At 37.5% G+C, this 23,713-nt stretch overlaps 1 protein-coding gene across 1 annotated transcript in view; it reads right to left on the bottom strand.

The window, feature by feature from the left end:
* Positions 1 to 23,713, bottom strand: part of LOC106931503 (CUB and sushi domain-containing protein 3-like) — a 219,087-nt gene that overhangs the window by 13,664 nt on the left and 181,710 nt on the right. Inside the window, 5 exon segments of the mRNA XM_088014026.1 lie at positions 5,053 to 5,164; positions 6,530 to 6,603; positions 7,100 to 7,273; positions 14,592 to 14,765; positions 22,424 to 22,606. Of these exon segments, the coding sequence (XP_087870152.1) occupies positions 5,053 to 5,164; positions 6,530 to 6,603; positions 7,100 to 7,273; positions 14,592 to 14,765; positions 22,424 to 22,606 (717 nt within the window).

Consider the following 23,713-nt stretch of genomic DNA (forward strand, 5'->3'; position numbering starts at 1 on the left):
TGTGAAATGTTTAATGTGTTTCTTCAGCTCAATAGTGATTTTCACCTTGGAACTTTCCCACTTATGTCACTTTCATCCAGTCTTTCTATTGTTGTTGAATCATGAATGCAAACCTAGCCTAAAGCAAGTGAGGCCTACAGAGTTTCATATATATTCTGGGATCTTTTCTGACCCTTTGGAAGACTGGTTGATATGACTTGAAGAGTTATTTTAGTAAGCCAGACGCTCCTGGGAAAGTTCATCAGTCTTCCATGTTTTGTGACTAATGGTTCTCATTGTGGTCCGCTGGCACCCAAAGCCTTAGACATAGATTTATAATCCATGTGGCAGTGAGGATGCTTTGCTGGTGCTCTTGAATTTCTTTCAATTGAGGCAAAATGTGTTGCTTCATGTTGTCAGATTAATTTGATCTAAGCAATTTCTTTGTCCTTGGTTCATGATACAACAAGAGGAACAATTATGTCTTCATGCAGGCCAGGTTGGTTTGGGTTTCTCCCCACCTCTAATAAATGAAAGATAATTAGTAGTTTGCAATGACTGACGTTATTGTCTTCTGATGTCAAAATTTGCTTAATAATCTGAAAGCCATAATAATCTGAAACGTTTTGTGACACAAAAAGCAAAACCAAAGGAAATATATTACTTTTCATAGAACTGCACTAAATTTCTCAAGCAGTGGCAGTAGAATCTAGAGAAGATCAAATACATTTTTCTCTAATAATTTCAGCAGTAACAATGACAAGACAAGGGCAGAGGAAAAAATCAATACATTGTCAAGCCACTACATGTGATGGAGCAATGCTAGAGAGCAGCTCCAGGGGTGCTTCATTTAAGATGACAGATACACCTAGCAACAATCTGCACCTGCCAAGCACAGAAGCCCAAACATAAAGTATAGAACCTGGAAACATTAAGTCTTATTGATCTATTTATATATGTTAAGGTAGGCACTTACTGTTGCTTTTAAGGGATGCAAGTTAAAAGTGTCCATCAAAATTTTCATTTATTGCAGTTCAATGTACCAATTACCTGATAAAAATGCCCAAAATCCTTGGGGGATTCAAGTGTTCTTCATTTTTCTTTTTTTTAATAATCTATTAGCAGAAATGTGAAATGCAAACTACTAAGTCTAAAAAAACATACTTTTTCAGATGACAAATAGCATAATGACAGACAAACTGGTTTGACTTTTTGATGTCCGTTTTCAGGTACAAGCATTAAGATACGGCTGCTGTAATACAAGCTCCTAAATCAACATAAGTTGGATCTTGATTTGTATTTCCATAATAATGAGAGTGCTATTACCTTGCACAACCTTTGCCCTGGGGGATATAAAGAGAAATGATGTTCAACAACTTCAAAGTGATGGTAAGAGGCTTCCATTTCAAAGGTTCAGATTTTAAATTTAGGTTCAGTAATTTATGTTCCATTTTACTCCTGTGTTATAGCGCGTTCCCTTAAAAGAGAAAAAAGAAAGAAAATTCAGTCCTCAGGCACAGTATGTCTTGCACAGACTCGAGCCACTTCAACCAGTAATAGATCTTCGCAGAAGTGAAAGAAGACTGTCTTCACCTCGTCTCTGCACAAAGATCCAACGTCTAATATAGTTGTTTAAACTTCTAAACTCACAGGATGCTGGTTTTCTGGTTAGATTGAAACCTTATTTAGGCACTTGCCACATACTTTACCTGGATTTAAATGGAGACAAATTTGCTCTGACTGCTCCTTAATTTGAAGAGCTCATCACAGCTCAGCAATAAATGCCATTAAGGAGTCAGGAGTTGCCCGGCCTCCTGAATCATTCATTTACAAAAAAAGGTGGAGGAGAAATGAGCCATGAACTGTCAAGTGAAAGGCTGACAAGCAAAGTTTTCTTTTTACGTAACACAGAGGATGCACATTTGCTTGTCAAAATGTTTTGTTTTAATAATATCTGTACACTATAATACTAAATTTTAGATTTGCTCCATATCCATGCAGTTTAATATATATATATATATATATATATATATATATATATATATATATATATATATATATATATATATATATATATATATATATATATATGTGTATATATATATCTCCTCCTGACTACCAGTAGTTCATTTTTGTCCTCTGTAGAGGACATTTCTAAACTTGAATATCTCCCACACCCTGCATTCTACTGAATTAATTCCTTTTGGTATCTGGAGAGGACATTTAGGGCTTTTCAATGATACCACATGTGAAGGGGTGGGACTTTTGTACGTACCTTTTTCTAATTCATAAAAATGGCATTTATCAGTAATAACACATTTTATGGGAAGAGACAAAGTAAGTGCATAAAACCTTTTATTACCTTACAAAGAATGTGGAATTCAAAAAAAATGGTGATTGGACAAATTTTTTTTTCATGGCAGTCAGGAGGATATATATATATATATATATATATATATATATATATATATATATATATATATATATATATATATATATATATATATATATATATATATATATATATATAAACATAAACATTTAATATATGGACTGATTTTCCATAATTTAGCTGATGTATATAATTTAGCTGATGTATATAATGTACAGTGTTTATTTTAAACACTGTACATTATATACATCTGTGTGGAGGAGCGATCAGAAACGGCAGAGAACAGACTCGAGGTGAGGCAGGCAGTTCTCTTGCCTCATGGCAGGGGGCACTCATGATCCCAGATATTGTGACTGCACAACTGCAGAGTAAGACACAGTGAGCTAGCCATGGAGCTAGCCACACAGTAAATAAGTAAAGTACCGCGATATATTTGTTTTCTCCTCTCTTGCAACGTCAACATGAAAGACTACATTTCTACACTTTAACAGTTTTCTAAAGTGGATTTTCAATTGAAGCAGGAGATAATAATTAAAGACCAACACCGGAGCTGAAAGTTTTGCTTCAAGACAGTTTGATGATTCTTAAATGGAGTAGAAAAGACATGCCGAAGATAGACTTGGCTTTGGATGAACGGATATTTTTGTCCAGAATTAGCAGTGCATGGAGTTCATTGATAAGTAAAGGTAAGACAAGATGTTTTTGTTTAGTTTTTTAATGAAATGTGCGTTTTGTGGGCTACACTTTGTATGTCTAAGTAATTCAGTAAAGTAGAAGTGATAGCTAATTTAATTTTTTTGGTGTTAAATCCTAAAACATGAAGTGGCATTGTTGTCAGTTGCTATGGCAACGAGTCTGCATGTAGCGTGGCGAATACAGAGGGAGAAAGTGCTTTCTCGCTCTTTCCCTTTGCTGTGGATCATTCCACGAAATTAATACCTACATTTCTAAGTTTTACTGAGTTAACGCGGCTATGGATGACATGTAAATGATTAGTCTTTTTGCCCCCCAGCGTTGTATGCCTGCGCGAAATTTCCATACGTCCAATACCATGCATGGTGTCTATAATCGTAAGTCAGTGCCTCACCAGCATTGAACCTCACCGCACCTCACTGGTGTGTATATATATATATATATATATATATATATTCCTATGCTCTCTCTTTGTATTAATCTATTTGCCGTTTCTCCCTGTCACTGCTGCTGTTACACAGAAATTTCCCTGTTGTGAGACATTAAAGAATATTTCTATTCTATTCTAAGCAGAAAGACGGAATAAGAAAAGAAGAAACTGTAAAAGGGGCAGTTTTCCATCAGTTTATGCTACAAACTTTTAAAGTTTAAAGTACAAGTGTGAAGAGCTGAGAATAGAACAAACCAAAATATTTTTTCCTCCTATATTAGTATATAGCTTTCATGAAGCCCTCAATTTCTGCTAGACACTAAAATGCTGCAAAGTCTCAACCAAAAACACAACTAAATGAGAAGGAATGACAAATTTATCACACCTCTAGAAGGCATTACCACATGAGGAAAAGCTCAAAACCCTTGGAAGACTGAAAACTTTTTCCTAGAATACGAGGCTTTATTTGTTTTCCAGTATATGTACAAGACCTCAATCCCATCTGCATGGCTATGTCGTAAGTAAGGTACATTAAAATAGTATTAGAAACAACTATAAGCGTAACATGCTTTAATAGTCTAGCATCTAGAATCACATCATCTAAAATGAATCTGAAATTGAACCAATATGTTGTAAAAAGACCATATAGTAAATATAGGGATTCAGTGGAGGGATGTGATAATACAAAGTATTAGCCTCAGCTGGCTCTACCCAATAAACCGGTCAATGGGTTTATGCACAATAAAAAGGCAGCAAGCAAAAATGAAAGGTTTCACAATCCCTCTGAAACTTCTTCTTATTTCAATAAAACACACACAGAGATACTTTAAAAGTCTCACTGCAAGATAAAACTGACGTTTTTTTGCCACATATTGCTCAGGACACCTTGGAACAAGAAATAATGTATCACATGGGGAAACTTTCACGTTGATGACATTGAACGCCTACATTTTTTTTGGGCCATTTACATATGCAGGGAAAGTAGGCACATCATCAGCAGGAAGGTCCTGTCCATCTATCCTATCAGTCTGTCTCTCTGTCTGTGTTGAATGGTAACACTACAAGTGGTTGCTAAAGGACAATTTTGGTCCGATTTGAGATGGAAAAGCTCAAGAAAAATTGCTTTAGCAGAAAGGGATCTCACAGAAATACCGAATTACACCACAACTTGGAGAACCACTTATCTTGGCAAAGTGAATGGGATAAACTGCACGGCCCTGGTGAGATGCTGGTCGACAGTTCAGCTTGTTCAAACAGAATGACTGTAATCTTGGCCAACACTTCAGTCTCAGAACGATGACAGGTTGATTGAGGTACGAGAAGCAATCTACTGGAAGGTCCCTGGTTATGTGAGGACTGAGCGAATGAGAGAACTTTGCGTTGACAAAGGCACGGGGAGGGCGAGGAGGTGAAGGGCAGAGCACGAGCGTAAAGAGACCCTCTGAGTAACCAGCGGCGCAGATAAATAGTGTGAAGAAAGACTGAAGGGGCTGGAGACAAACAATGACAGGAGAAGCGATCTGAAGATACGGTGAGAGCATAGAGAGCGAGCACTTACGGATACAGGTAGGTTGGATCCCGGTCCAGGTAAGATCCGGCAAACACAGCCGTGTTGTGGAGCCTTGCAGTATGTGTCCCTGTTGGCACTGGAAGTCTACTCTGCTCCCCACCTGGCCACAAACAGACAACAAACAGAGAAGGAATCAATACCCTGATGCAAATGCCAATAAGCTCCCAGCTTCAAATCTAAAGAGCTTGGAAATAATACTGAACACTAAATGTTTCTTTTCTCCTTAGTAATGATTATCTGTAGAGTGTTGTGGTAAAAGGGAGAATTATTCCGAAGCTGATGTCCTATTTTTATTGTTTTGTTTTGTTTTCTTATCTGATATGGAGAGTAGAAGGGCTTGTCTGTTTTCTAGAGTTTAAATAATTTTGTTTATATTTTCAGTAGCCATTCCAGTCCACTCCTTAAAGACAGCATGAAGACAGATTATTCTCATTTGGAAAATGTCAAGATGTGGGTAAAAGTTGCTCGGTAATGCAGAACGATGCAAGACCGCATACCATTACAAGCACTAATCCGTGTAAGCTGCTCCTGCCTTTATTGTGACACTTTTCATATCAGTGATTCTGCTGAATGTTGTGAAGAAATTGTTTACACTCAACTTGCGACATTCGGAAAGTAAAAGCGTGCAAATAGAGTGAAATATGTAGAGTGAGAGCTGGCAGGGGTGCTGTCAAGCACACAAAGATTATAATGTAGATTTTTCTGACAATTAAAATTTTACAGTTTCTTGTCTCATGCAAATCTTAAAACTAGACATTTTAAAAGTACGATTTTACTGTAATGTTTGTGAAAAATGAAGAACAGTCTCTATTGTTGTAGAGATGAATGAGGATCCTTAAATAAACAAATTAACATAGCACCAATATTGAGGAAAGTTGGGAAATCACACTAAATTCATCTCTGTTACCACCTGAGAAGCATATGTAAAAATTTTCTCAAAATGCAGTAATATGTTATTATATAAATTGTGGATTTTACCCATAACTCCATCAGAATCTGTCCATATCAAAAAGATTCTCATAGCGTAAACAGAAAAACGAGGTGAGCTTTATAACTTTTTCACCCTATCATCACTGTATATGGCTTTCACAGTAGAGAAAATGGGCATCCTTCTGTAAAAACAAAGTCTAAAGTTGAGCCAAAGTTGTAAAGGAACCTAAGGTTTATGTGTTTCCATCCCTGCTGAGGAGTGCTGACAGAGCTACCAGCCAAAGCGTTGCCTACAGTGTCTTGTTGAAAGATGGTTTGAATTGTTAGAAGATTCATAGACCGAACTGCCAATATTTCAGCCTTCAGATGGCTGGAAATCAAGTTGTAAGGCCGTACTAAAAAAAATTAAACTTTAGTATTGCCGATAGTGGCTGGTCTATTCTCATACTATTTTTTTTGTTTGTTTTGCACTCATCTGAAGAGCTTAAGTGCATAAAGACGTCACTAAATTAGTTTTTTCTCCCCGTCATCTTACCTTGAAACCTGTAGAGTAATTCATGAAGCCATGCTCAGGTATTCCTGGGTTTTCACATGTGCTTCTCGTAGGCTCTGCAACAAGAAACCATTGTGGCGATAAGGGATTGCAAGGGAGCAAAGAGGACAGAGTGACAGAAAGAAAAAGATTGATAATCAAAAAGTCATTTTTCTCAGGAGTGGCTTGTACAGGCAGACAGTAACTGAAGTGGCTTGCAAACGTGAGCAGAATCATCTAGGAATGATTTATTTCTTTCACAATGAATTTTGAGCCTCTGAAATTTGTTGTAAAATGAATACTAATTTGGCTCTTATCTGAATGTGATGAAACTTCTCTCCACCATTTAAGTCAAACACAAAAACACGTTAACATACTGCCAACGGACAACATCAAAACCATCCGTCATGAATTAAGAATTGAGCCGATGGGCATCTCACTGTGTGTTGCTCTTGTGCAAAAATATTTAATGGTTATAATATAATGGTTATTAATTTAAGTCACAGTAAAAATGAACAGATTTTTATTACAAACAAAAACAACGAATGACCATTTTGTGAAGAAATGCAATACCTATACACCGAGGTTGAGAACCGCTCCAAGTACCATCCTCCTGGCAAATGCGTGTTGTCGCTCCAACAAGCACATAGGGGGCGCTGCAACTGAACGTCACCTCTGACTTGAATATGAAGCTGCGTCCTTCTCGCCGTCCTTTGGAAGGCACGCCGGGATCTCCACAGAACTTGGCTGCAGATACAAAGTGATGTCGTAGACGTATAAAAACAAAGGGAAACAGGAAGAGGAAGTGATGTTTGAGCTCTTCATCATCACTACACCTCTCTTAGCAAACTGGTCCGTCTCAATAAATAAGAATCTTGTTGAGAAGGTAATGTATTTTAGTAATTCAATTCAAAAAGTAAATCTCACACTTAGTCTTGTCGCAATAAGCAATCAATCAATTAATCGCATGATAAATTAAAACAAACTCAATAATTTCCATTTGCATGATTTATCGTTTTTCCCCCTTTTTCTCTTTCTTTCCTTTCCACCAAAAAATGGATGAAAAATGTCTCCAGTCTTCCAGTTCTTTGGTCTTAACTAACCCTTTTCTAAAAGACAATTTTGTTCACAGAGACTTCATTTTATTTGAAGTTTTGTTTATAAGAGTCTTCAAGTTACAGAGTTAAATGTTCATTAGAATGTATTAATCTTTGAGAATGAGTTATTTCATTTCTATACCATTACCGAAATGATGAAATGAAAATGATCTCAAAAGAACAATATTGTTGTTTATTGCAATAACTTCTGGGACAATTTACTGTCCAGCAAAATTTGTTATTGTGCCGGAGATACTCATGCTATAGACTCATTAAATACACAGTAATACGTCTCAAGAATTTACATTTCGTAGTTTTGATGATAATTATGACTGATCCTAAACGAAAATTTAGCTTTACAAAAAATTGTGACAGATAAAGGGACATCTAAAATTCAAACATAGGCTGCTTTTTATATTGGTCTGAATACTGCGGGAAGTGAACTCAGGATTTAATCCTTTTACATTAATTACTCCATCAATGTGGTGTGGCGTAGCTCCTCAGAGGGGTTTCGATCAGGTCACTATTCTGGCCAATCAAGCAAAGTGGTACTACGGCCCTGAAGCCACTTATTGGCGCTACAGGCAGTGTGGATGGGACCGATTCCTGCTGGAAAATGAAACCTGCATCTCTATTACGGTTATCAGCATTAAATGCTCCAAAATTTCAGACTGGGCTGAGTTTGCATTTTAGAAAACTGTAACTGCGCATGGCAGTGAATGAAGATTTTTCTTTCACAATTTTAGTAAGACTACAATGAATCCTGTTAATTTTGGATAATTTTCTACCATATTTTTTCTTTCCACTTAACTTTCAACTAATATCCCTGGATCAATCATTTGGTGGGTGTTTTTTTTTATACCATTGACCATTTGTGGCTAACCTCGTTATAGAGGATGCTAGTGACCGTAAGCATGAGAAACATCAATTCGCCACTACCCCACTTAAAAAGTGGGTGACAGGTCTTTTCTGAGGAAGAATATTAAGAAAACTATAAGTGGAGGGGTTTTTTCCATTTACTCTCCTTACACTAGTTTTGTTTTTTTGTTTTTTTTATATCCACTAATTGAGCAAGGTGAAACACATGTACGATGCAGACTATATTAAATACTATTCCCCTGAGGAACAAAGGGACGGCGAGTGAATACATGATCCCAACAGGATCAACACATAAATTGTCAAGTTGCCAAGTAATGAAGATAATCAGCTGGTGGGGTTATCATGTGTTCAGACGCTGAAATTTGCACAGGTGAGCCTCTCCCAGTTCTGGTGCTTCACTGTGATGAGGAAGTGATCCTCACTGTAAAACGCCTGGTTCACTTCAGCACCACCCATATCTGTGAATGTGACCTCAGTGTTGCTTTCTCTGCGATAACTCCAGACGTTGAAAACAAGCCAAACACATGCTAATTTTTCTAATCAATTCATGCACATTCAGGTTTATGACTTTAGTCTTACACCCAGGATGAACAAAGCGCTGTCTAAGATGTTTCACAGATCACCATTTTTTCAGGATTGCGCTACTGATAGGTAATCAGAAGAAAACATAATTTTGTGAACCTGAAATGTTTTTAAATTGGACCTTGTTCTCATTCAGCTTTTACATTTGTTGGAAAAAACTGATAGTGAAGAAACAGGTTGTCTTTCAACAGCGGTTATAGTTTCAGTGGACTGAAGCTACACAATTTGTTTAGGTTAACAGGCTTAATGCTGACTGCGCTGGCTGTTATGTCAACCTTGATTAACTCCTGAATAAGTCTCAGCTCGTCAGTGAGGGGCGATGGTGAGTCCCGAACCCCGATTAGTTAAGAAGCTCAGGCCTTTTTCTGAATTTAACGTTGATGTTTCCCACCTTGTTCTCCATAAGAAAACTGCAGACAGTGACTGAATGGAGAGGCTTTAATTAAGAAATAATAAACTGTGTGGGCTTCTGCTGTAGCTACACATGATCAGAGACCAAGCACCTACACTGGTTTCACTCAGCTAAGAGCTTTGCTCTCTTTTTATCCCATTTATATAACCATAACAATAATCATCTTCCTATATGATTTGGAATGTCTTCCAAGAGGAAATTATTCAAATTGCTTTGACGTTACCGGGGTTGTAAAAAGTCCATTTTTACAAATGTGGGCAGATACGTGGACATCCTTGTCGCAGGATGAATTGTGCACGTCTAATCACTTTTGTTTCCAGCAATCAGTCTCATCGGCGAGTAGTTACAGTAGGTGTATGAATATTCATCTTAGTAGCATAGAGGGAGCTGAGGAAGGTCATGGCTCTAAATTTCAGATCAAAATAATTAGCAAGTGAAATATTAATTTCTCTGAAGGGGCCTAGGGGTCAACTCAACCGAAACCATTTACTGCCGCTCTTGTCTCTAAGCCTCTTGTATGACATTGCTTTGTTAATGGGACTCTAGCTATAGCCTCAGCAGAAGAATCCTGATGGATTTCCACTGCTCCTCTGTCAATTTATTGCTTATATACATCCAATAAAAGTGGCTCAAATAGTTTAGGCTGAATGGGTTTGATGGTAGGACAAGTGAGCCATCCTCTGGCCTTCCAAATGCCTCTTTCTATTCATCCCCCTTATTTTATCCATCCATCACTCCCCAATGACCCCAGTGATCAGTATATGTTGCTTGTTAGCCGTCGGTGGTTCTGATATACTTGGTGCATGTGGGAGAGAGAGCAGAGGGGAGGGAGAGAGTCAAAGCATCCAGTCACGCAGCCAGAGCACCGCAGGATCAAGCTAATAATGAGGCAGCTGCTCCTCCAGACCTGACATGTGCTGCTGCATGGAGGTCTGCTGACAGAGATAAGTTCCTCCTTGCATTCCTCCTACAACTCATGAACTAACAGGGTCTTCCCACAACCAATCCGTGATACCGCCAATATCTAGGAAGAGAGATTAAAATCCACACAGTGCAAGAATGGCTGGATAAACTTTTAAAGTGAAAATATCTCAAACGTCTTCTTATCCAGCGCAATGTGCTCCCTTGGAAAATGAATATCGAAGCAGTAAGACCCTGCCTTGTGCTTCAAGTCCCGAGTCTGACCGGTTTTTCTGGGTTGGTGAGAGAAATATGCAAACCTCTAGACAGATCTGAAAACAATTCTTGTCCCATCTCAAATGGCACCGTAAAGCTTAGTATTCTGTTCGTATTTCTTGGAGCGTTGACAATGCAGGCCAAACAGGTGACATGCACATCAGTCATAAACTTCAAGCCACAGGAAAATAATGTTCTGTTTTATGGATATATAAGAAAAATGGCCCCAAGCCAAACCAAGCTCAGCATATTTAATGTGCCAGTGTGTATGCGTGTACGAATGTGTGTAGAAAGAGTGAGATGGAGACGCGTCAAACTTTTCTCTCTCTCTCTCTCTCTCCCTGCCTCTCCTCTTCCTTGATGAATTATCAATGCTTTGAAGTCATCAGTATGCAGAGGCCAGATTCACAGATTCAAAGTTGGGATCACAGACTTATCCCTGCAGACAACTAAAAACTGGCGTTCTCAAACACTGAATTTAGCTCTTCTCTGTGTGCTGGTAGGAGCATGAACATGCATCTTAATCCTGTTTGGCTGCAAATTCCAAGTAAAGATTTGTGTTTGCAGAATCTCACAGTTTTGCTGAGCTGTATTTAAATGCTCTGAGGTGAAAATGAATTACAATCATAAGTGAAACACTCAGTGATGCAGGCTTGCTATGTGAGGAATGAGCACGAAAGAAAAAAAGCAAAGCTGCGACTTTAAAATGTATTTTTTGCTCAAATAGAAACATCGATAAACTGGACAGGTTAAATTTTCCGGCAAAAACCTTCAATGTAAAATGAAAATCTTATCTTTAAACTAATATTTACATTAATATAACTTTCCAACTATTTGATAGTTCATAGTTCATATCCATTACTTATGGATGTTTATGTTAAGTCCAGAATCTAAAAAAATATTTTACCTCAGTGCTTTTGCAGGCTTTCCATGACAAATGTATGTGTTTATAATAAAACACAAAATGCACAGAGTACAGTCATTATACATAGTCTGCATTAATAACAAGGATTTAGCTCGCCGCCATTCTTCACCTGAGACTGGTGCAGATGGTGCTTTACTGACATTCTAATACATAGAAAATAACCTCGTCCACACCACACACAATCAGCGTTTTATATCCCCGTGTTCACCGCTTCCCATTCTTATGTATTTTGCTTGCGCAAAACCAAAGTGATTCATCACCTCTTTGCCACATTAAGCATGCAGCAGAGGAGTCAAGTTCTTTACAGAAACTTGGTTACTGAGCGCAGTGATATTTAATGTGTAGTCACTCATTTTGTGTCAGCTGGGAACAACTGTCAAAACCTGCATCTGTGTTATTACCGGTGCAGCTATTAAATGTAATTACCGGGTTAAAAAACAGTTCTGTGCTCAGACGCACTAAGCGGCAGACGGGAACAGAAAAAGGTTGCTTGCTCACATCGCCACAGGAGATTGTTCAGAAGGTGCTCATGTGGAAAAATGATTGCAGTGTGTTGAGGGATGTCACTGCTCATCATAATTGAGGTGGACAGTGTCTGGACATGGTATATTTACCAAGTGGAAACTTATCCATTATATGACCAGATGACAAGTAAACTGGATGTAAACACAAGGCTTTTCTAAAGGACAAATATGGACATCAGTAACTCAGATTGGGCAGAATAATATATTAATCAGACAAAACATTGCACTCGTAGCTGCAGTGTTCACCTTCACAGCTTTTCAGCTACTTATATTGTGTAACAAAAGAACCACAAATTTTAGCTCATTTTATTAAGAGTTGATGTTGTAGATGGTGCACAAGACCAGACCATCGACTTTTAGATGGACCCTTCACCAAACAAATTTGACTGATAAGTTAGAAATGCAGTAACTTGTTTTAGAGGAGTGATTTGTTTCAGACAAAGATTATTTTATATTTATATCTCCGTCTGACAGTAAGGGGTTCAGCCAGTGGCAGCTCTGCACCTGCAAGATTCATTTGTACTGTTGATCCTGAGGGAGCCGGTCTGGCTCTGGTTGAGAAGGGGCGATGGGACTCAGCACTGGGACTGGGAAGGCGCCAACAGAGGCACCTGCTACTTGTTAGGAATATGTGCTTTCACAGCTCTCCGAAAGTTTTCAGTAACACCAGAAACTGTTCAGGGTTGCCTTGTGTTTAGCACCTATACATTATCAAATCAACTTGAACCATGTCCTACTGTCTTTCATCAATAGCTTTGTGTGTGTGTTTCTTAAATAGGGCAGATCTGTGGAGTGTAATACAATTAGTTCTCCTGGCTATAGTTACCTCTACTACTTTGCTTTGGACTACCACATAAAATCCAACTAACAGGTTTAACTTTGTTGCCAAAACATGACAAATCTAAAATGGTATCCATTTTTTTCCCCCAAAGCACCATACATGAGCAAATTGCTACATACTGTAAGGTATAGTGTGTCTAGCTGCTGTGCAACAACAAGAGCAATCTGTTATCTGTGTCTTAAAAGCTCCCTCATGGGAATGTGTTCGCTTCTCTGGATACACCAACATTCATCAGCTTCTGTCACAGTCTGACACTTTTTGATTTGTTGTTATTTAATGACAGCTACTGGAAAACAACAAAACTGTTTACCTCACCGTCTTCATCTGAAAGTCAAACTACTGTAACTCATTAAGCCATACAGTATTAGTTAACTCTATGCGATATCAAAACTAAATTCACATTTTCTTTAAGTCTCTATACTGCTGTGAACTTGACATGAACAAACAACAGACAGCCCCCAACTGCAGCTCACGCTGTGACGCCTGAGTCATTAAAAAAAAACATCTTGATGTCGTTTGTGTTTAGATAAGTGAGATTTCATTTGTGATCAACATCCAAGAGTCCTAACGCTGAGAGGAACAAATGCATGCAAGTGCTTTACCACTTAACATTTCACTTCTTTGTGACACATTGCATGACTGATTCAGATGGCAGTGAGACACTGTTTGAGCAGTCATGCATAACTGAGGTTATTAGTACACTTGCAAAGACATCCCTGAGAAGATATTAATGGAGTAGGGAGAATAAGAAAATTCAGTCATGAGTCTGCTCAGATCATCATCTCCATCAACACTGCAGCTCTCACCCTGAGGGTAGAAGGAGACTCACTTCTTTTTAATCTACATATAAATTAGAGAATTTACTCTATGTAGTAATGACAAAATGTTCACATTTTTACTATGAACATTTGTGAATTCATATGTGCTTTAGCGTATCAAAAACTTGCTTGAAAAACATAAGAAAACAAAGAAAGAGCAACATGAAAAATACACATTTCTGACTTTTAGATTCCTTGGAAATTACAGCTTAGCTTAGTCACCTTGTCCTCTAGCTTCATATCTGACTTATATTTATTATTCATGGATTACAACACTTTCATTAATTAGAAAAACAAATCATTGAAAATTGCAAGCAGTTTAAAGCGTGCTTACAAAAAGGTATGCGATGCTAAAGCAATGACTGAGATAAGCAACACAATATATTAAAAATGCAAGAGCTGTGTACTGCTGACAAGGGACAAATAAAATGTTACCTTCTTTGTCAAAAATTCCCAAGTGACAAATGAAGAACAGAATGACTTTTGCTGACTGAACTTCTGTAGTCCTGATTTCACTTTTTTATGACAAAAAGAAAGGTTGGTAATTTTGGTCAAATGCGGTACACAAGGTGAAACACAGTCCTTTTCTTTTATTTTTAGTATTTTTATCATATACATGGAACTGCGAGTTCCATTTTTTTTCTGACCGAGTTCAACTAAATGGAGAAATCAAAACATTTTCAGGCAGAACTCCTACTCACTCACACACTCTCAATCTATACACAAAGAAATGTCTTCTGCAAATTTCTGTAATTACTGTCATAACTAGCCTGTTAGGAGGTAGAAATTAAGGTAGAAAAGAGCAACTTACGCAAGCACTGAGGCAGGTCTCCGCTCCACGTGCCATTTCCTGTGCAGGTAAGCACAGCAGGGAAGGAGAGTTCATACCCAGGTAGGCAGCCATAACTTACACTGGACCCCCACTCCAGGACGGAGCCCTCCAGCAGCCCGTTGGGGATGGACGGTGGAGTAGGACAGGTCACCACTGTGAAAACAGTCGGCACACATTTACAAGCTTGTCAAATAATGATTAATAGAAATGTAGCATCCCGTAATGTAACAACAGCAAGCATAATGGTCTGTGTTCATTCAATAATAATAATAATAATAATAATAATAAGAAGAAGAAGAAAAAACAAGAATGCAGTAATGTTTTTGAGCCAATAGTATAATAACAATAACAATCTGCCAAAAAGCAACTGAACCAATCAATGGACTTCGTTGGTAATAATAATAATAATAATAATAATTATTATTATTATTATAATTATATTGTGTACAACAAACAATTCTCCATAGTTAAGGAATATTGTAGGAACATGAATGAATATAATCACTAGGGGTGATGGACATGTGTTATGACCTGGCCTGGTAAAAACCAGCCTATTGCACTATTCGTTGCTACGTACAGAGGGTCAGCTATTGAGAAACAATTGCTTCCTGGACATGTGGACTTTTTTGCAATTTTACATTTTATCCAATCACTAACGTTTGTTTGTGATCTATGTAATGCGCCAGTTTGAAGCCTGCCGGAAATTGCCTGCGCTGTAAATTGGAACGAGACGGCTGTTAATGTTGATCCAATATTTGGAAGTCCAACAGGACTGAACGGCTTCCTTCACTTCCACTGCTGCCATTGCTAAAACTACAGGCAGGCTACAACTCTAAAACAGAACAATCAACGTCATTGTTCACAACGTTTTCTGTTCACTGATTGGATCAGTAGAGTTTCTACCAGAGGAATCTAAGTAATTGGGAGGAAGACCAGACTGAGCTGTAGGAAAAATCTGAATAGAGTGGAATAGCAAAGGAAGGCAAAGGCCAGGCAAACTGCGCAAAATCTGCAAAAAGTACCCTATTTCCAAGAAATTCAGCATATTTATGTATTATTACATTATCACTTACAGTGAATACAATCGCAAAGAATTGTTTTAGTTCAGCAGCAGAATGAATAAAACGTATGAGGTTATTGGCAATTTTTTTATGACTAGTGCTTTAAAAACTTGACTATATTAATGCCCAATTATTATGTCAGTGGTTTTAATACAGTTAGGTTGAGTTAAATTAGAATACTATGTCAGTTACTGAATTAATCAAGCGAAACATATTATACAGATAAATTACACAGACTGAAATTTCCAGATTTTTATTCTGTCAATTATGATCTTTCATTTATAGCTAATAAAAGCATGTAATTTAAGATTAAAATATTACATTGAACTAATAAAACCAATTTTAAATTCAGAAATGTTATTGCAAAGTATATTTAATAGCTTCTTAAAGGTTGGTATTTTCAAAAAAGTATTTTAATCTGACAAGCTAGGTTAATAAAAAAAACATATTTGAATTTACTGTGAGAACATTAAAAACTAGCAGAAATTGTTATATTATTGTCAGGTGTTATATTAATGGTTATTATTAGATCATCAGTCCATGTTTGCACATACCGTAGAGACGTTTGAGTCAAAAAGGGATTAGGAAAGATTTGGAACATAAAACCAAAACAAAAGAAGAACATACAATTACATTTTAGACTACTTTAGTTACTATTTACATTTCTACTTTTCATCAGAAAAACAATGTCTGAAAGTGAAACAACTGATTGGGAAACTTTACATTTTAACCATAAAGCAGACAGATGCTTCCGGCTTTCAGAACAGACTGACTTATAACTGAGAACATGCTTACAAGTAAAAAGGTGAAAAATATATGGCAGCCTGTGGAGACCACATTATGATTCTGTGCATAAAACCTAAAAACTGGGAGCTTTTTGAGAAATAAGGCACTTTTTTTAAGGAAATAAGAACATTTCAATGTGTTCCACATGCTAGTTTTTATACAGATCCAGTTGGGAAGTTTGATGAAAACTGTTTACTTTAAATTTAAAAATGTACCAAAGGACAACAAATGCTCTGCATTGTCTATATCCTTTAATGGATACAGACAAATATGGCTTTAAACTTGATGTTGTAGTTTTATGCGATGTTAAATAAATGTTTATGTTGATTATAAAAAGTTTTAGGTGTTAAAATGGTGATAATCTATATCTATTTCTCTTTCCCTCAGAACATTTCCACAAAAAAGCATATTACCTAAACTTTAATCAAACTAAGTGCGATAAAGCATAGCAATAGTTCAAGGACATCAAATGGGAACGAGTTACCATTTTACATACTGTACAGTTAGACCAAATGGAAACTTGTGTTTTGACTGAGCAATTTTTCCCTTTTTCTGTTTACAGTTTATTGAATATTTGTGAGTAATCTGGGGACATTTTGTGGCTCTGCAAGCTGTAAACTTTCTGCTCAACAAATGTAATAAATAAATGCATAATAAAGCTCTGAGTTAGTTCTCACACTGGCACATGGGCCCATGGGGCTGCAGTCTGGATATGGGTTTTAAGAATGTGAATACATTATGGCAGTTCTTTAAATTTGTAGCTATCCTCGTGCAATATGAGTCTCACTGCAGATGAGCAGAGTTCGATCCCCAGCAGCTTTAGTAAACATTATTTAGAGGAGACAATCCTTTCTGCAGGTTTACCTAAGATCAGCGGATGACGAATCCATTACATGACTACAATCTTTACCCCATGCTGTACTGTGTATGGCGTGGTAGTTATTTTATCTATAAACATTTGAAGCTTTTGTAGGTTTGAAACTCAATGAAAACAGACTACAGTCCAAATATTAACTGATAGCTGAAAATGAAATTTTAATTAGAATGATAAGAATGAGTGTGTTTTAGCTCCAGCTCTGAATTATATCGTCTTGTATTGGAGTTTCAGGTTGCAGACCAACACAAAACAATCCATAGCTTTCAAGAGGAAGGGAAACAATATGCTATGTATATATATTTCTCTATAGGTAAAACACTGAAAAGAGTGGCACTCACAAACAACAATTTGTAATCTTTTGCTGTAAGGTACAGCTGTAAATTGTGAAGGATGTCTTTGTCTGCTCTGCACAGTTTCTACAGACTAAAATTCTTTGATTTTCACAAAACAGTTCAAACCCAGTCAGACTGGATAAGAAAAGGCTGTGAACAGCAATGCTCAAATCTTGGCACAGTTTTACAATTTGAATAGCCAAGTCCAACTTTGACTGGATTTGGCCATTCAAACATGAATATGCTTGAGTTGACTGTTTTGTGTGCTGTAAGGTAAACTTTTATCTTAATTGTTTTGCAGCTTCTAACAGGATTTCTTCCAATGTTGCCGTGTATTTCCTCTCCATACATCCTGTAAATATCACCAATCAATTTTCTTGTCCCTAATAAAAAAATGCATCAGATTATCAGGAAGATGATACATTGTTTTACATGAAAGCAAATTAAATTTGATCCACCGCATCTCTCATATATATGCATATTATTTATCTCTTCCTTTAAAAGAATATGGTTTCTTACTTAAAAATTATAATCAATTAAATTGAAGTTTATTGTTGTAAAATGACAGCAACTGTGAAAAAATTCAAGGATGCGACGACTTTTATAAGGGACAACGTTCTTGCCACATTTTTTGCTTACTTGTTTGTTTTCCTGAAGACTGAGTAACAATGAATATGGAACAGACCACAGTGGGATATTCACTCATTGTCTCCAAAGGGGAAGCGTCTTTTGTTCTTGGTTGGCTGCAGTTCCAGCTCCATTTCCATACGGACATTTACACAGCATATATGCTTCACAGGTATGCTATGTTTAGAAAGACATTCAGGCCGTGGTGTAATTAACTGTGATGACGTTAATAAGCTCTGGGGAAAAAAATAACACTTATGAAAGGTGGTTACTGTACATCAGACTACCTGTATTCTCCTACAGTAGATCTGTGAGAAAAAAATCCAACAGTGGCGAAGTCAAAGTAAAAAAGAAATGGTTATTCTAGTAGGTAGGTTACACTGATGATAGAGGTACGCTTTCTAATCTCATAAGTGCAGCTTTAGAAATGACACAAAACAGAGAAGGAGAAAAAAAAAGCTTCAGGTCTGGGTGGCAAGCAGAACTAAATGAGAAGAAGAGAGTGGCCCCATTTTCCAAAGTAATTCTAAGCAGCATTAGAGCATTAGTTGCTCTCAGCTGAACATGCCAAACCTAGGATTCAGACTGATCCTATGTTGGGATCACACTTTGGATGCCTCGTCTGTGTGTATGCACATCACACACAAACTCAGCAGCTAGAACTGACGTTCACACATTATGTGCAAAATTATGCACAGAGTAAAACCTCTTTGTCTCCTCGAATCTCCATTTGTCTCTGTATGTCTTTCCTCCTTCTACTCCCCCCAACCGCCAGCGTTTTAGCTCGTACTCCTTTGGCACGTTATCCCAATCTGTGACAAGATGACAGATGCCCAGCTTCCCATCACTTTTAAGCAGCTCAAACTGCCTGACTGCTGCACCTTTAACTTCAAGCCAGTCGTGCAAAATAAAAAGGCAAACAATTCTCCTAGAATAGCCGGTCTTCTGATTAGAAGAGAAATACAGATTTCCCTCATGCACTTCTAAAACATGCTGCTGTGTAGGCTTTGGAAAAAGTTGGAAGAAAAAAAGTTCTGCAATTAGCCGACTGGATTCTTATCGCTTGTTATAGATGGTTTTAAATTACAGTGAAGATAAAGGAAGAAAAGGCCTCGTAATATTTGTGTTTTGCCTTAATATCTCATCCATATTGAGAAATAGTTAAGAGGATGTAGAGCACACACTTAGTAATCAAACTTCTCCCTTCTGCCTTTCTTTTATTCATTTACTTCATGAGATAAATAATTGCTACTGAAGAACTGAGAGTGAGAGAAGAGGCAGCAGCGACCCTATGGGTCACTTATTAATGTGTGCAGGTCAACGTAAGTGGACAGCACTACGGACAGCGGTGATGATGGGAAAAAAAAGAAAGAAAAAAAAACACAGGCAAGTGTGAAGAGCCTGTGAATATGTATGCATGAGAGAGAGAAGGCCATAGCTGCAAGAGGTCTTTTGACTGTATGAATGCATCGTGGTGTGCGTGACAGGAAAGCTTAGAGTCCAGAGTTACCTCCTCTTCAAATCAACCCCAGGTAGGATAGCAGGAGCAGGGCAGAGTGTAAGAGCTGCAGCAGGAGCTGTCAGCTGGAGGTTAGATTTAGAAACTTTCACATACATGCCTGTGCACATGTAGCACACACACCGGCTCAGCCTCCCTCGCTTTCTCTCGTTCTCTCTGTTTAAACAGATGTGGGTAGCAGTTGGGCAACTATCAACTCATCAGGCGTCTTCGGCATACAATGGAACAGGTTTTGTGAATAATGAAAAACACGAGTGAAATAATTCAACTTGCTGTCAGTTTGGATGTTGTAAACGCCTGAGCAAGGGCAGATGAGGAGCTTGAGAACAATGAGAAGCGTGCAGCTTTAAATCTTGAGGCAGAGCAAAGGAAAGAAAATGGCTATTTAGGATCCAAGCTGCATCTTATGCACAGGCAGCTGAAAAACAACAAGTAGCCTAAAGGTAGAGGGGGTAAAAAAGCAAGCCTGTGTTTGATTTTCAACAACTTTCAGCCATTCTATGCGTACATATCTCCAACAAGTTGTTAGGTTTGTATGTGTACATGATAGTCTCTCAAACTCTGCCTCCTTTCTCACATTTAATTTGTCCCTTGCCATTTCTCAAGAGGCAAACATAATAACAGTTTGCCTCTCTGTACAGTCACTGACACAGCAGCCTCCAAACAGTTCCTTAGCAACAATAAGCCACCATTTGCCTTGTAGGCTCTTTTATTTCCCGGTGTACATCTGAACCATTTTCTGCACGAGTTAATCTTTCCTGCAACACCTACTTTATGGTGTCAGCAGCCGAAATGCTAATCTATGCCTCCACTCTGGGATCATAAATCATAGACTGATGTAGAGCTGATGGGTGTAAAACTACTAAGCTCACTTACAGGATTTTCTACCACTGCTGGAATGTGCAGTAACTTTCACAAAGGGAGACAATAACTTATTATTTAATTGCAGATTGAGAGACATCCATGTTGTTTGTCTAAATACAGAAACGTAATATTTTATTTCATAGGTTTTTCTATCTGGACGTAACATTTAAATGACAGGGTTATTACCAGGTCATGCACATTTTAAATGCAACTTATTAATTTTTTTATGATAGACAAGTTAAGCATCTGAAGTTGAAAATAAAGCTGAAAATAAAACAAAAAATGCTTAATTTACCTTTCAAATTTTGATATTATAAATAACATTAAGTACCTGGAGTAATGGACTAAAAATCTAAACAATTACTAGATGGCTCTCTTGCATTATGTTATTTATTAATTTTCTGCACTCTCAGTGTAAATCTGAGTTGCTATGTTTCCTCAAGTACTCTAAATTTTGCTTTAACACTTTAGTTTGAGGTGCGAGACGAACAAGTCTAAAACTCTGAGATTATAAAACACCTTCACAATTTCTTCTAGAATAACAAAAGCTCTAAGTTTTTCTCCATTTAGTTACAGCGTACCATGTCGCCTTCACCAACCTGAAGCGCGTCATTTAGGACCTCTGGTATTGATGGCAACCTCAAAAATGCTCAAAATTTGAGCAACATTCTGCCAGTTTGCAACAGATGTGTGCAGGCGCAGTACCAAGGATGACAGACATCAGAAACGACTGTAGAAAAGCAATTGTTGCTGCTCATTAATTTTGAAAGGGTTATAAGGTAATTGCGAAATATTTAAGTCCATCATTATACAGTGCAAAAGATTAATTACAAGACAAACACATTGCAGACAGCTGCAAATCTCTCCAGGCTTGAAATTAACTGGCAAATTCACTCCAACATCATATTGTGCAATTCTCTGAAAAGTTGACTCTCCAGGCCTTACCATGTTCAATGGAAGAGTTCATGACAGGACAATGAGGGGAAAAAATTTATTTATAATTTCTTTGTAAAGTAGATCCCTCTAAAAATAATGCAGGTACAAAACTTAGGTTTGCATCATGACAAATGACTGGAATAATTCCCTTTAGACAGATGAAACCAAAGCAGAGATGTTTTGACATAACGGAAACAAATGTAGAATAAACTGGAAATAACATTTCAGCACAGACTTCAATGAACAGAAACAATTTTCTCAAGGATTCTTTCACAACAAAACCGAAGTTAAAAAGAAGATGGCTGCTTGAAGTTAGTGCTGGTAGTTCTTCAAATGCAGCAATTTTATTTTGACCTTTTTGTGATTTTGTTTTAAATTATTAATAGAAGAATCTAGTCTGTTTTATGTTTACACTTCGAGTTACATTTAAACAAACGTTTGACCCCGATAAAGACCAGATATTTTTAATTTTCTCCTGCTCAGTAAAACTCCTCGAACTGAAAAAGTTACATCACTTAGGTTTCTAGTAATAACGGCACTCATTGTTTGCAAACTGTTGACTTTTGTGAACTTGTAGACATCTGATGTAATGTGTCAAGGGCCAGTGCATGAAATAAACACTCCACCTCTACCTGAACACACAGGAAGTCCTGTGTCACCTTTGTTGCTAATCTTATCAAACATCAAGTAGTAATTTAATGTGACGCTGTGCTAGTGTGCCAAGGTTGTTGTAACAAAGCCTGATGGTTATCAAGATTGACTGCATTGCAAAACAAGTATGAGTCGACTGCAGAACAAAATGGGCTTACCTTGGCACGATGGCATTGTTCCGCTCCAGGTCCCGTTGTTGGTGCAAGTCCTAGAGATGGCACTTTCCCCTCCCATGATCACAAATCCTGGCTGACATGAGAACGTCACATTCTGACCCACCGTGACGTCGTCACCAAATCGTAGCCCATTTGCTGGGATGCCAGGGTCGCTGCAGGTGATCACTGTCAATGGTCGACAGAAACAAACAGGTTGCATTAGAACCTATTCTGAAAACTGTAGAGTGAATAAAATGTATTGAGTGAAAAAAATAATGAAATACAGTTTTCATTTGTTTTCACATAAGTTCTTCTGCCTATGACACACTGAAAAGACTAATAGGAAAATTGATTATGCTAGATGAAAGCCATGGAAAACATTTAGGAGGTTCCAAAGCCTCTTACATACATTTCTATATATATATCAAAACGAACTTGTGTGATGATGCGACAGTGTCTTGTCCTCATCCAGGCGAGTGACGGGTGTAATTCGTGCATGTGAAACTTTGAGCTAATACACCTGCATGTGCACATGTCGGCTAGCAACGCCTGCACAACAAAGTTTATTTGGACTGGCAGCAATAATAAAAATATGAAACAATGAAATCAATTTAAATAACTTTAAAGGCATTGTAGAAATGCAGAAGAAAGTGGAAAATCTTTCTCTTGTTTTTCCATTTTTCGTTATCGGGTGCAAATAGACGGAGTTTGTGATGATAGTTTAAACATGTATCTGACTGATTGAGCTGTGTAACTGTAAATAACAGAAATGGTTTACATAAATCAAATTATGAACAGCACCTATACTTATTCTTTAGCAACAGTATATATTGTAAGAGTACAGAATGGCTGAATGGTAGAATTTTGTTCGGCGATGTTTATCAATGAATAGGTGGTAATTATGCTGCGATGATTAGGAAGTGCTAATTGCTCCCCTGCAGTCTGTCACTTCTGCGGTTAAAAGTGATTTAGAGCAGCTGTGAGCCACTAACAGATTCATCGCTGTTTCAACATACTGTATGCGGTGCTGCGCTGGGTGTCGCCTTTTATGTGCTTTTGACAGGTCATTATTCAGCTGCTGGAAAAAAAAATGTAGCAATTTGTTGACCTATGGGAGATGTTGCTCTGCAACTCTGTATTTTTTATGACAAGAAGTTATTTACCTTCTATTAATGCAGCGTATTTAAGTAGGACATAGAAGAGTTAGCAAACTAATGTGGTAAAACTGCGTTTTAGTTATAATTTCGGCCTTAGATAGGGCATTCAAATTAACCTCCATCAATTAGTTTTATT

The sequence above is a fragment of the Poecilia mexicana genome, unplaced genomic scaffold (assembly GCF_051168715.1).
Source record: "Poecilia mexicana isolate PSO_F unplaced genomic scaffold, ASM5116871v1 scaffold_16, whole genome shotgun sequence".
Classification (NCBI taxonomy): Eukaryota; Metazoa; Chordata; class Actinopteri; order Cyprinodontiformes; family Poeciliidae; genus Poecilia; species Poecilia mexicana.